Below are 14,924 nucleotides of genomic sequence, written 5' to 3' on the forward strand. Positions count from 1 at the left end.
GAAATTGTCCAGTGCTTCATCACATTTTATGTACATACTTTTGCAACAAGGAAGGCATTCGTTTATTATAGGGGAAAAAAAATATAAAAGTAGCTTAACACTGGTTAAGAGCTTTAAAATTAAACACAGAGCCTCAATAGAATGCAATTCTGATTCCAAAATGAAAACTCTTTCCACAGCACATTTTCAGAAAATGTGTTTATTTTCAAAGGTAGATAATGATACATCCTTCATAGTGTACAGACTTTCTGCTTAACTGTCTATTATTACAATTTGAGTATTAGTTACTGTAATACAAATAGCTAAATACATAGACAAATACAAATGGAGGCCTAAAGAGACATTACTGAACTTCTGCTATTATGAATTAATTTTTTCATCTGTAAGTAAACTCAGACTGTGTCAACACAAACTTCCAGGCACAACTGCATTCCTAATTAAGTATATGAATTGTTTTCATTTCTAATTCTGTAAATTTTCCACAAAACAGAAGGTTAAGAATGACCAGATCTAAAACTGATAATAATTTTAATTGATACCATATATTGGGGTTTTACACTTCTTTTTCTTTTGACATGTCTTCTTAGTGTTCTGATATATAAACTAAAATCTAGAGTGCCAGGTTCTACACATTGGCCACAACAACCCCATACAGTGCTACAGGCTGGAGTCAGAGTGGCTGGAGAGTGGCTAGGCAGAAAGAGACCTGGGGGTACTGATCAATAGCAGGCTGGACGTGAGCCCACAGTGTGCCCAGGTGGCCAAGAAGGCCAATGGCATCCTGGCCTGTATCAGAAACAGTGTGGCCAGCAGGAGCAGGGAAGTCTTTGTGTCCCTGTACTCAGCACTGGTTAGGCCACACCTTGAGTCCTGTGTCCAGTTCTGGGCCTCTCAGTTTTGGGAAGATGTTGACTTGCAGGAATGTGTCCAGAGAAGGGCAACAAAGTTGGTGAGGGGATGGAGAACAAACCCTAGGAGGAGAGGCTGAGGGAGCTGGGGTTGCTTAGTCTCTAGAAGAGGAGGAGCAGGGGAGACCTTATTGCTGTCTTCAACTACATGAAGGGAGGTTGTAGACAGGTGGGAGTTGGTCTCTTCTCCCAGGCAACCAGCACCAGAACAAGAGGACACAGTCTCAAGCTGCACCAGGGGAGGTTTAGGCTGGACGTTCGGAAGAAGTTCTTCACAGAAAGACTGTTTGCCCATTGGAATGAGCTGCTCAGGGAGGTGGTGGAGTGACCATCACTGGAGGTTTTTAGGAAGAGACTGGATGGGGTGCTTGGTACCATGGTTTAGTTTATTAGATAGTGTTGGATGATAGGCTGGACTTGATGATCTCGAAGGACTTTTCCAACCTGGTTAATTCTATTCTATTTAAATGGAAGAGAAGGCTTCTTTGGGTCTTGAAAGTATAAATTACTATGAGTTCCAACCTATCACAACATGAGCAACAAGGAGATAGCACATCCCAATGGTGCAGGAGACAACCATCATAGGGAAACCTAACCTGAAACAACAATAAATTAAAGGAAAGATGAATAGAAGTGCAATATTTTGTTTTCCAACAATTTAGGAAAAGAAGTTTTAAGTTATCCTACACAATCCAAAACACAAATATGCATATAGCAATGTACTTAGAGTATGATAATGCCAAGGAGTCTAAGATTCAAGTTCACATTTCTACTTCTGGTCTCTTGAAGAGATAAGAGGTCAAAGCTAGAACAATATCATTGGCTCCAGGGCATCTTTTTCAATTCAGTCTGTCTCTGAATCTATCATACCTTGCTCTTTTGTTTGGGGTTTTTGTTCCCCCAGACAACACGCAACTACACAGGTAAAATAACAATTCTTGCAAATTATACAGCATTAGAACAGACTACCAAATGTGTCTCATTTCAAATTAAGTGAGTAAATCTGGTGTGTCACTTTACAACTTAATCTGTGGCTGAAATTCATTATATTGTTTCCCTGTTAATCTTCAGTCACATAGAGCTAGTATTTCTCATCCATAAATTACACCAGGTTTAACATTCTCGAATATTGAGGAACTGTTGGAAATAAATCCCATGCAGCTGCAAAAGTGCTAAACTTTGCTGTTCTGACAAACCAGCTACTTCTTTGTCACCACAGAATAAATTTTTCAGACAACAGCCAGATTACAGGCAGCAGAGGCAGAAACCTGGAAATAATGTGGAACTGACCAAGTCCTGCTCTGCCTGATTGGTAGGTCTTACACATGTGTGAGAAGGGAGTTTTCTGAAATGAAAAAGCATTATTGTATGACACCAAGGGACTATGAAGAACTGCTGCTGTGATCACACTCAAATATTTTTTTAATGATACTAAAATCACAAAAACTGAGATGATAAATGATCATGGTAGAAAAGACCCTTCTTATGTACTTTGGTTTGTCAAGTTCAGTCAAGATTTCAGTAAAACTATTCAAAGTACAGCAATGTTCTCTGAAGTACAGTATCTAATGTATTCTCTTCCTTGAAGTAAGATCTGCCTATTATATGTGGGTGTATTAGCTGTGCCTTTTAGCCTTGCTTGTTAAAAGCCCTTAGGAAGTTTCCTTGAATCTGTTCCCCTCTGCCATTGCTGATCAAAGCGCTAATGAAGAGATGGCCATTTCATAGGTGAAAGGAGGACACCATTCAGTAAGCTTAGGTGGATGAATAGCTCCTTTCTTTAGGAAGCTACAGCTAGAAGGCATCTCTGGAAGAGTTAAGAATGGACTCTACTTTCTTGGGTGATGAAGCCATTTGTACAAAATGAAAATTAAACTTTTCAATGTTTCACTGCAGTCTGCTCTTCCTGCCTGCAGTTGTGACATTACTCTAAACCTTGCATGGTTCATGTTTCTTTCATTATTGTTTTGATAAAAGGCGACCAAAGGAAGCAGAGCTGTGACCACACAGATCAGACACACTTTCACCTTTAACATCCATTGGTTCAAGTTACTGACAAAAGAATTTTACCTCGAATGAGAGTCACTGCAAGCAATAAAGTTCGCAGAGTAATTAAGAAATTTATAAAACCCAAACACTCTATAGAAAATGTTGGAATTATTTAAAGGAGACAATGCCTGGTTCATGGCCATTCTTGACCCACTATCAAAGCGAGACCATCTCACATGCCAGCAGAAACAGAGGAAAATCAAGAATGAGAGGAAATCAAGACTAGAAATATACAAAGGGCAAGAATATCAGGGCTGACAGATCATCTAATTTCTGTCTCCCTGACACCCCTTTGAAGAATCTGGAGTGCCCCTGTGTCCAGAACTCAGTAATGCCTGCAAGATCTGCCCCAGAAAGACAATTTCCATGCATGACCTCAGAGGTTTCTCCTCCATCTCTGTAGGATTTAGGACATGTTGTGAAGTCCTCTTCTGCCATTTTGATAACAGCCATTGTTATTGTCATTCTGGCTTCAAAAGCATGTTGTTAAGATGGTTTTTGAACTTGGGAAAAGATAAAGGGAGTGAAGACAGAAGGGCTGGCTGTGTTCAAGCAGTAAAAAGGTCATTTCCTGAAAAATATGACCTTAATTCAGAAGAATTTTTGGGTGGTTTTTTTTGTCATATGAACATGCACAAATATTCTGTATATAAGTATTATTTCTTTTGCAGAGTGACTTGTGAGACCCATGCTTTTGAATTACTTATTACTTCAAAGATTTTAATTCAGTCACTAAACTATGACCAAACTGATAATACTATAAAACAGCAGAGTTAAAGCATCTCTTGTAATTATTTCAGAAAATGCATGCATTCATTTGATGACTAGCAAATAACTTCCTTCCTTCCTTCTCTCAGCAAATCTGATTTGTAACCTTCTCTAATCTCACTTAGATTAAAGTGTCTGAATATGACCTAAAAAAACAAAACCAGCAATAGCTGTGGGAATAAAACAGGATGGTTAAAAATTCCTCCTCTCCTACATCCTTCAGTATATCTAATGAATGTTCCCTGCAGCTGTATTCACATGACAGACTGGTGAACCAAAGATTGCTACAATTCTCACGAGAATATTGGGTGTTTGACAGATTTTTATTGACCTCACAGAAAACAAAGACCTGGTACTGGGAGAAGTGCAGATTTTAATCCATACTAATGCAGCCTAACAAACTTCCCTGGAGAATGCAGAGCAGCTCAGCACTAGAATGGCAGTATAACTCATTTGTCAAGACTAGCAAGGGGAAGGAAGAATCCAAAAAGATTCAAAGTCTACTCAACCATTGAAAACAGAACAGAAAATCTAGCTCCAGCTTGGTGGAGGTCTGTGTAGGAAAATGGATTAATTATACAGGGTCACATATAAAGAGGCAGAAACTGTGGTCATACCGCCACTATCACAGAGCCAGTCAAACATGTAGTCAGAGCCAACCATAGCCTGTCTGGGGAGGAATCTCATTTCATTTAGTGTGGATGCTCACATAGGACATAATTGTGAAGACATTCTCATTGCATGGACAATTACCCCTCAACTTGAGGCGTGAATTTCAGGTTCACTGGCCTGAGTACTAACGCAATTGGATCAAATTCAGTGTGGAATTCATGTACTAGAGAGAGCAGAGATAAGACTCAATCAGTAAGTATTAGTTACTGCAGAGTTAATCGATCACTTGAGTCAGTTTGGTGCCCTATTATGCTACTACATTACTCACAGGAAGATACAATTCCTGTCCTAGGCCACATACAATACAATTTTTAGGTACATGTGTTTTCTTCAGTTACATCAAACCTAAGAACTCATTTTAAACAGTGTAAAAGTTATTGCCAGCAACTCTCACTTACTTCATACTCCTTGGAGTCAAAATATAACATGTCACTCAGTTGCTCCTGTTCTGGAAGAAGGATGAGCACAGTAGAGAAATCATAAAATCTTTCTTGTGCTAAAACTTCATAAGAAGTGCTAATGAGCATCTCTGATGTAAAAGAAAAAAAATTTTTAAAATCACACTTTGCACTGGGCAGCCTTTTCTTCTCTCCCTGCCCTCAGTAGACAGGGATATACACATGCCCTGCACAACATAGAAGGTTCATTCTGACTCTCCACAGGCAGCTCAGGGACTTTTCACCACTGCAGAAAGGAAGTGAGACTAGATTCAAGGAGGGGATGGATGACAAGATCTAGAATTCACTCCACACTTCCTTTCTACTCTTCATACTATAAGCTTATACATAAAACTGTGATGTAAATTAAATCACCTAGCTTAAATATACACAACAAGCTGATGCTAGTTCAGTGCAAGATAGTGAGAGCACTTCAAGTGAAAGCCCCTGGGATTTGTCTTGAATAAGTTTTACTTATTAAGAGCTTCAGCAGACCAGTAGTGAAAAGCTTGAAAATTGCCCCTGTGTAGGAGAGATGTCAGGCTCTGTGGAGAACACAATTCAGCATGTTATTAAACTAAAATGAGAATTTGAAATGAAAAAAATTAAACTCTGTGGAGGTAACTGTAAATTGTGTATTGGAAGTCAAACATGGGCACAAAATCAGCAAGGAAAGTGAAGCTTTCTACTGATAATGAACTAGTTATTTCTGATCCTGTCTCACTGGAAGATTTCTGGCCCTCTGTTAACTTAGAAGAAAAGGATGATTATTCTGGGAGTAAAAACTAATTTTTAAAGAGTATCTAGAGTTGTGAATATTACAGTTTTCTTAGGTTATAAATCTATCCACTATATTCGCTAAATAATAATAAAGAGGCCATCGGGGTCTGAATTGAGCTTTACTGGACAAACTGTTCTCTTGAAGCTCTATTTTGTGATGTTTCAAGAGTCAAAAGGACTCAGGATGTACAGGACCCAGGTTCATTGCCCTGTTTTGCCTGATTTGGGACATGACATATGAGAAGTTCTCACTCACAAAACCCACACCTACAGCTGCTGCTTTCATTGACATCTTGTAGCTCACAGAGACTGTGCATCCTCAGGGCAATCTGTGGAAAACTGCCTCCAAGCAAATGTGGAACCTTCAGAGTAGTTTCTTAGTGGAAAAGTAACAAGATCAAAATGCTGGCAGTAAAGTAAGCCTGCTCATAGCCAGGTGTAAGAGTTAAAAGAGTTAAAGATAACTTCTACTCCTACTTGTGTTTGCAATTTAATGCACAATTTAAACTCCACTAGTGGAGTTTGCATCAGACTTAAAATTTTGCCTGTCTCACTTCATATCAATTTCACACTGCAAGATCTATGGAAAGTATAGCCTCAACTTTTCAGAAAAAAACATGGAGGTCATAGTGGCCACAAGAGCCAGAAATGTGCTTTTGCAGCAATAAACACTCATGGTGTCCTGGGCTGCATCAGAAGAGGTGTTACTAAAACGTCAAGAGAGGTGGTCCTTCCCCACTATTCAGTGTTGGTGAGGCCACACCTGGAGTACTGCCTCTAGTTCTGGGCTGCCCAGTACAAGAGAGACATTGATGTACTGGAGAGAGTCCAATAAAGGGCCAGAAAGAAGATTAATGGACTGGAGCACCTCTCATCTGAGGAAAGGCTGAGAGAACTGGGACTGTTTAGTCTGGAGAAATCTCAGGGAAGAGGGACCTCATCAATGGGTATAAATAGCTGAAGGGATGGTGTAAAGAACACAGTGCCAGGCCCCTCTCAGTAGTGCCTAGTAACAGGATCACAGACAATAGGTACAAACTGAAACACAGAAGGTTTCCCCTGAACATCGGGAAACACTTTTTATTGTGATGATAGCTGAGCACTGGTGCAAGTTGCTGAGAGATTTCAGATTCTTCAGCCTTGGAGATACATCAAAGCCCTAGTCAATGGGCTCTAGGTGGTCCTGCCTGAGGACAGAGGTCCCTTCCAACATTCTGTGATTCTCACTCAACTACATTTTCCTTTGTTATTCAACACAGGATAAGAAAGTGTCATCTGCACACCTGAAGATTAGCAGTTTATCAGACAATATTTAGCAAAATATGGATAACACATAATTCTTCTCATTCTTGGACAGGCTCTCATTATATGCTGTGGTTTCCTTTGAAAGTCTGATAACCACAAGCTGATTTTAAAAAACAATATCTAAATGCCTATAAAAGCAATCTTAAAATAGAGATTCCCGTGTGGGTATACTTAAGATACATAAGATTATTCCCCAATGAAAGGAAGGTGACACCTTTTAATGAAGTGTCTCAATTCAATTTTCAAAGTAATTCATTTACATTTCTTTTCAATAAACATGCATAACCACTATATCCACATATCATGAAATGAATATGTCAATACCCTCATGAACTGAACTCTAGAAGGGTGGGTTTTTTTATGGAGGATAAGACAATTTTACTTTGACAAAAAACAGAACTCAACTACTTAACAAAAGATATACAGGGCTACATAAGTTATAGTCTAATGTAGTAAAGCTCTGTGAGCAATGTCTCTTTCTATACCTCAGCTAGGATCCTTTTGAGGGTTAAATCCTTTTGAGGAAGGAAAAGAAGAGAGGAAAAAAAAAAACCTTTATAGATGTAAGACTTGCTTGTGAATATTATACGGTTTTATGTTCTCCATATTTTTTCAGATTTACCCACAACTAGCTATAAATTATTTTTACTAATATTCTGAAATATATAGCTTGTTTTCATTGTGATTATTGTCTACCATATTCTCATTTAGCAAAAGCTTATTTTGACTCTTCAACCTAATTGTTAAAAAAATAAAACCTCAGAATTCGTGGGAAGATAATGCTCTTTTTATTAGCTCTGCTGATTAATTCCCATTTTATTTTGGCTTTGGAAATGAATGGAAGCTGAAAGGAAATATTTTCCATTTGTTGTCTGCCTTACTGTCAAAGCCACTAGGAATTTTCCTCCTGGTCACTTTCTTTGTTCTTATTTCATCTGTAGTCATGTTTTTGTCATCCTATTTCTTTGTTCCCTTTCTTTCAATGCAGACTGCTTTACGAGTCTCCTGCCATTTGGGGTATGTCAAACTTTCCACCACTACAAGTCTTTGAGATACTGAACCAGTTTACCTGAAAGTGTGGACTTTGCTAACACCTTAAAGAAAATAATTAGCATGTTTATCACATGCCCATCACCCCTTCAAATTCACACACCTATTGTAGCTCAGAAAACAGATGGTTAAAACTGAAAGTGATCATTAATTCAATGTTAAGTTGCTATGAATTTCATATAGTCTGAAATTACATAAAAATTATAGTGTGGTTACCTACTAGTTACGATACACAGGAGTTACTGTGCAATTTAAATTACAGAACAAAACCTATAATCCTATTTTCTTCTGATTGTTAAAATTATAATAATTTTTCATTGTATTCTATCTATTTTGAGTCTATGCTGAGATCTCCTGTAGAGTTTCTGCCAGGACTGAGCCTGAGAAAGGGAGAACCAGATTCTGAGTGAGAAAATGTAAAGGTGTTTGGCTTTGCCTCCCATAGTGTAGAACACCCTCCTAAAGGTGTTTTGCTGAAACCTCAACACATTTATGCACAGACTGAGCAATGAGCCTTTCCTTGGCCTTTCATAACTCTGGTTATCTAAACAAAAGAGCACAGACTTTCATTGTAAGAGATTAGTTGGTCTACCAGTTCCACCTGACAGATTCACATGACTACTGATAGAGATGTGTTGCAGTATCTGTCTACGGTTTGTGGTACAACTGAGATGAAATACAGGACTGTCAGACCAAGTGACTAATAACTATTCAAACCTGTTCATACATGATAAACTACTAACTTGTGTGAGACACAGTGAGAAAAATTGGAAAAGGTATTAATGCTGCAATTGATTATTTAAAAATCAGCAAGAAGCTTGTTGTTAGAAAGCTTCAGCATCTGACTTTTCTTTCAAAACTAAACTTACAACTCAAACAGGAAATGATGAAATTTTGAAGACAGCAGGGAAGAACAGAAGCTTGACTAGAGCAATGTACCTGAAAACACAGAATTGATAACAATATTTAACTCTTAAGAGCAACGTAACACTGATAAATTTGTGGATTTTTTCCTGTCTGTCCTCATGATTCTAAGACCTCTTTAAATGAACAAATCCATATTAATAATTTGCAACATGACCAAAGTGTCCAGGTGTTTGTTATAAAGGGGGAACACAAAATGTAGCTTTCTACATTTAGTCTTGAGGGCCCCATAGACAGCATAAAACCACAATATATAAATGAGAATGAGAAGGCCTTAAGTCAAGCTCATTGGTGGGGCAGGATATGAAGGAAGCTAGGTTGAAATCTTTGCACATGTTGAGATGCATTTTAACAAATTTATACAGCTCACTCAAATACAGATTACTTGGCTTCAATGTAATATTATTATAGAGCCATCCACAAGCCAAAAGTTTGAAAATGTTTTAAACCTAAATCGTATGTTTAAGTATGGGACTAATTCCATCTGAATTTAGAATAGAATAATAGAATAGAATAGAATAGAATAGAATAAACCAGGTTGGAAGAGACCTTCAAGATCATTGTGTCCAACCCAACAACCAATCCAACCCACCTAAACAAGTAAACCATGGCACCAAGCACCCCATCAAGTCTCCTCCTGAAAACCTCCAATGACAGCGACTCCACCACCTCCCCAGGCAGCCCATTCCAATGGGCAATCACTCTCTGTATAGAACTTCTTCCTAACATCCAACTTAAACCTCCCCTGGCGCAGCCTGAGACTGTGTCCTCTTGTTCTGGTACTGGCTGCCTGGGAAAAGAGACCAACATCTGCCTGTCTACAACCTCCCTTCAGGTAGTTGTAGAGAGTAATGAGGTCACCCCTGAGTCTCCTCTTCTCCAGGCTAAGCAATCCCAGCTCCCTCAGTCTTTCATAGTTTCATTCAGGGTTGGAAGGGACCACGAGGATCATCCAGTTCCAACCCCCCTGCCATGGGCAGGGACACCCCACACTAGATCAGGCTGGACAGAGCCTCATCCAGCCTGCTCTTAAACACCCCCAGGGATGGGGCCTCAACCACCTCCCTGGACAACACATTCCAGGGTTTCACCACTCTCATGGTGAAGAACCTCCTCCTCACATCTAGCCTGAATCTCCCCACCTCCAGCTTCATTCCATTTCCCCTAGTCCTATCACTACCTGAGATCCTGAGAAGTCCTTCCCCAGCCTTCCTGTAGGCCCCCTTCAGATACTGGAAGGCCACAATTAAGTCACCTCGGAGCCTTCTCTTCTGCAGACTGAACAGCCCCAACTCCTTCAGTCTGTCCTCATAGGAGAGGTGCTCCAGCCCTCTGATCATCCTTGTGGCCCTTCTCTGGACACGTTCCAGCACCTCCACATCCCTCTTGTAATAGGGGCTCCAGAACTGGACACAGTACTCCAGGTGGGGTCTCACCAGGGCTGAGTAGAGGGGGAAGATCACCTCCCTCAACCTGCTAGCCACACTTCTCCTGATGCAGCCCAGGATCTGATTGGCTTTGCGGGCTGCAGGTGCACACCGAGAGCTCATGTTGAGCTTTTTGTCCACCAGCACCCCCAAGTCTCTCTCCTCAGGGCTACTTTCCAGCCAGTCACTGCCCAGCCTGGATTTGTGCCTGGGATTGCCTCGACCCAGATGCAGGACCCTGCACTTGCTCTTGTTGAACCTCATGAGGTTGGCTTGTGCCCACCTCTCCAGCCTGTCAAGGTCCCTCTGGATGGCCTCCCTTCCCTCCAGCGTGTCTGCTGCACCACACAGCTTGGTGTCATCAGCAAACTTGCTGAGGGTGCACTCAATGCCACTGTCCATGTGACCCACAAAGATGTTGAACAAGACAGGTCCCAGGACTGATCCCTGAGGGACTCCGCTTGTCACTGGCCTCCACTGGGACATGGACCCATTGACAGCCACTCTTTGGGTGTGGCCATCAAGCCAGTTCCTTATCCATCTAGTGGTCCACCCATCAAACCCATAGTCCACCCATCAAACCCATGGTCCACCCATCAAACCCATAAAGAACACATTTAAGTGTTTTGTTGGATCAAGACTCAGACAAATCAAGTGACTCCAGATATCTCATCTATAATCCCTTTTGGAAGCTCTCCATAGGCAGAAAAGCCAATATAATAAGACAATATGATTCCTCTGTGTACCCATCTTTACTTCACCCACAGAAATTTTGGCTTTTCTCCATCTATTGCCCTATGGCATGAAATATTTATCAGGGTCTTCAACAGAGAAGTTGCAGCTTCCAGTGAAAACTGATTTACTCCTGACTTACATGAATGATTTAATTACCCAAAGCAACTCACAAGACTTCCCCAAGACAGGTCCATTTACTTTCTACCTCTTTACCAATACTGAGTGAACCAGCCATGTCTGAACATGTTGGGTGCATCCTTTCCCCAAGAAGGCTTGCACCAACCTTCCACACAGTAGAGAGCCAGGAAGGCAGAGACCAGAGCACTTGCATTGAGGATGGCCACCTAAACTTGCTCTTAACACTTTCCTTTTCCTAAAACCTGTATAACCTGTATAACAAGAGCCATGACAATAGGTGAAACCCTGCCCATGGGTAAGAGATTATCTGTCCACTCTTACACTTTAAGTGGGCTGATCTTTCCTTAGATTCCAGAAGGAACCAATTTTGTACACATTGGTACAGTGTTCTGGCTTCCAGAGAGGCTAACCAAGCCCACATTTTGATAAATAGAAAGAAGCTTTTGCAAGGTCAAAGACTGACTGTCAGTCCTCAGTTCTGCAGGGAACTGTGCATTTGGATCTTCTGTATTATTAAAGCCTTAAACAGGTAATTGCAGCAACCCAGTTCCAGCTAACTCTCTAATGTTGAAAAACATCATGAGCGTTTGCTTTTGTTTCATTAAAAAAAAAAAAAAAAAAAAAGGAAAATTTTAGCAATATTTTCATTTAGCTCAGAGCACAGGTATTGTATTCCAATGTCAATAATAAACAATTGATATGCTGAAAAAACAAATGTTGCAAATACAAGATAAATGCTAAAATGTTTAGTATTTGAATAATATATCTTAGGTTTGTTATTTCCAAAATTCCAGTCAAATAACTGGTCAGACTGCAATAATCTGGAGAAACCTTCCTCTATTTTGTTCAGAGTTTTCCCTTCAAAGATAATTGAAGTTTAATTTGCCACTGTTGTAGTTTGTTTTGTTTCTAAGCCTCTATGGAAAACAGAAGAACTTTTTTATTGGTTATTATGTTTTCTGTCATACATGCAGTTTAGAGATACAAAGCAATTCTTCAAGCAGTTGTACTAGACAGGTTTTTAATAAACTGTTCCCCCAAAGTTTTCATACTGCTAAAATCTAAACATCCCTTTAAAACCTGAATTGCTTTATGCCTACTTTTTCTCAGTAATTCAGTTTGTGTAGTCCATTTAAAAGAGTATATTATCTCCCTTTTCCATTAACAGATACTGCCAGGAAACATACAGTATACAAAGCTGTCAAAATTACAGAAGCTTATAATCAAAGTAATAACTTCATTCTTTGTCATGCAGTGTCGATACAATTATTTGAAAACGAGCAATCTGCATGCTGTGTGTTGCCAAAAAGGATAAAAGACAAAGGCAGAATTCTGTCTTTGTCTTTAGTCAGATATTAGTCTCCATGCCATACTTGATTTTGTTTCTAACATTTATGTGACCAAAGAATTGTCAATTAAGTGTTTCATTTTACTGTCAATCACAGAATGTTAGGGGCTGGAAGGGATCATCTAGTCCAACTCCCCTGCACAGCAGGATCACCCAGAGTACATGACACAAGAATGCATCCAGACAGGTTTTGAATGTATCCAGAGGAGGAGACACTACAACCTTCCTGGGCAACCTGTTCCAGTGTGGTTATCCTCACAGTGAAAAAGCTTTTCCTTATGTTTATGTGGAAACTCCTATGCTCCAGCTTGCACCCTTTGTCCATTTTCCTATCACTGGACATCACTGAGAAGAGCCTGGCTCTGTCTTCCTGACACCTGCTCATCACATATTTATAAACATTAATGAAGTCATTCCTCAGTCTCTTCCAAGCTAGAGACCCAGCTCTCTCAGCCTTTCCTCATAAGGGAGATGTTCCACTCCCTTAATAATCTTTGTGGCTCTGCACTGGACTCTCTTAAGCAGTTCCCTGTCATTGAACTAACTGGACCAGAACGAGACACACTATTCCAGATGTAGCCTCACCAGGGCAGAGTAGAGGGGAAGGAGACCCTCTCTCTACCTACTAACCACATCCCTTCTAATACACCCCTGAATGCCATTGGCTTTCTTGGTCACAAAGGCACATTACTGGCTCATGGTCATCCTGTTGTCCAACAGAACCTCCAGGTCTCTTTCCCCTACACTGCTCTCCAACAGGTCAGTCCCCAACCTGTGCTGGTACATGGGGTACCAGCCCCTGAGGAACAACACAATATACAGGCCTCCAACTAGACTGTCCTATTGATCTCACCTCTCTAACTTCTTTCCTTCAACCAGTTCACAATCCACCTCACTACCTGATCTTCCAGACCATGTGTTTAGCTGTGAAAATACTGTGGGAGATGGGGTCAAATGCTTTACTGAAATATAGATAACTGTGATTTATTGTGGTTCCAAAATGTTTCAAATTAAATTACCTTTGCTCACTTTGCATTACCTTGCTTCTCAGCGAGGATTCAGGAATGGCAGTTACCTGGATATTGTTTCCCTTAATATTCTTTATCCCAGCCAGCACACATAGTATATTGGGGCACTTAGCTTCTTTTTTCTCCCAGTGTGCTTTTTATTTTGGTTAAAGCACCAGATAAAAGGAAAATGACATTTCACAACAGAGATTAATCAGTCAGTTCTTTAATAATTTCAATGAGTACTCTCAACTGTTTTAAAAGCCCCGGACTTTGCTTAAAAGCCAGGTGTTACATAAGAAAGAATATATTCCACTCCATTGCCCCTCCTTTTTCTCCCCACTTTGAGAAGCCCATTCCTGTGCCATATAATATAATGACAGAGAACCCTTGTACAACAGTTTGTTGAGACAAAAGAGGAGTGTAACTGCATTTGGAATTAGAAAGCAGAAGGATGCCACTAATGATTATTTTTCACTATGAGCTCAGCAGATTCAAAAAAAGGTTGTAGGCAATGTAAGGCCAGTAAATTTTACACAAGTTCACCATGAAGTGCCAGCCAGAGGCAAACAAGGGGGCAGCTGAAACCCCCCAAGCCCCGTCTGCCACCACAGTGCATTGTACTGGTGCACTTTCTGCACCAGAGAAACCTCAAATCTGAGCTCTCATGAGCTCATTACAAGGAAAGCTTTTATTAACCACAGGTTCAATTTTATTTGCACTAGCAAACTAAGGTTAAATAATGTGAATCCTATACTAAGTCCCACCACCAAATCACATTATTAACTTTCTAAAACATCACAATTGTTCTTTCAGATATGTTCAAACGTTTTCCATTTTACTTTATTTATCTGAATTTGGCCTTTTCAACTAAAGTCAACAGACTTTCAAATTTTCTGTCTCTATCAGAAGCAGGAGTCACAGCTGCAGAATAAGCTTAACATTAATATCCTTACATTGATAGAGATGGAATATGGATATTTCTTGTCTGTGTGGACTAATTTAGGGGGCTTATTTTCTTTGCCTTTAGTACTAACTACTAAGAAAACAATTTACCTGTGTGGATACCACTTAATTTTGAGCCTCTAACAGTATTTGTTCACTTTATCATCAAGTAGTAGAGAATAAATAATAGACAAATGAACCCAGAAAACAAAAAAATCACACAGCACCAACCCACAAATATTTTTAAAATTATTTAGTAGTATTTACTGGCATCTGTTTTAGAGTATTATAAATAAAAACAAACTCAACTGAAAACAGACCTTTTCAAATTTTCCTATGATGAATTCTTCCCTTTTTCTTAATTTTCAAGGCAAGTATAATAAAAATGATTCCTAGCAAAACAAAAAAACCAGCCCCTCCAAAACTCTGTC

General features: G+C 39.8%; 1 protein-coding gene across 1 annotated transcript in view; it reads right to left on the bottom strand.

Moving 5' to 3' along the window:
* Positions 1-203: 203 nt before the first annotated feature.
* The window catches only part of OCA2 (OCA2 melanosomal transmembrane protein), a 221,053-nt gene continuing 206,332 nt past the window's right edge, over positions 204-14,924 (bottom strand). The window contains exon 24 of the mRNA XM_068140672.1: positions 204-1,504. Coding sequence (XP_067996773.1) covers positions 1,417-1,504 — 88 coding nt within the window. The 3' untranslated portion in view covers positions 204-1,416. The remainder of the gene's footprint in view (positions 1,505-14,924) is intronic.

The sequence above is a fragment of the Melanerpes formicivorus genome, unplaced genomic scaffold, assembly GCF_026170545.1.
Source record: "Melanerpes formicivorus ecotype bairdi unplaced genomic scaffold, bMelFor1.0.p_v2 SCAF_1, whole genome shotgun sequence".
NCBI lineage: Eukaryota > Metazoa > Chordata > Aves > Piciformes > Picidae > Melanerpes > Melanerpes formicivorus.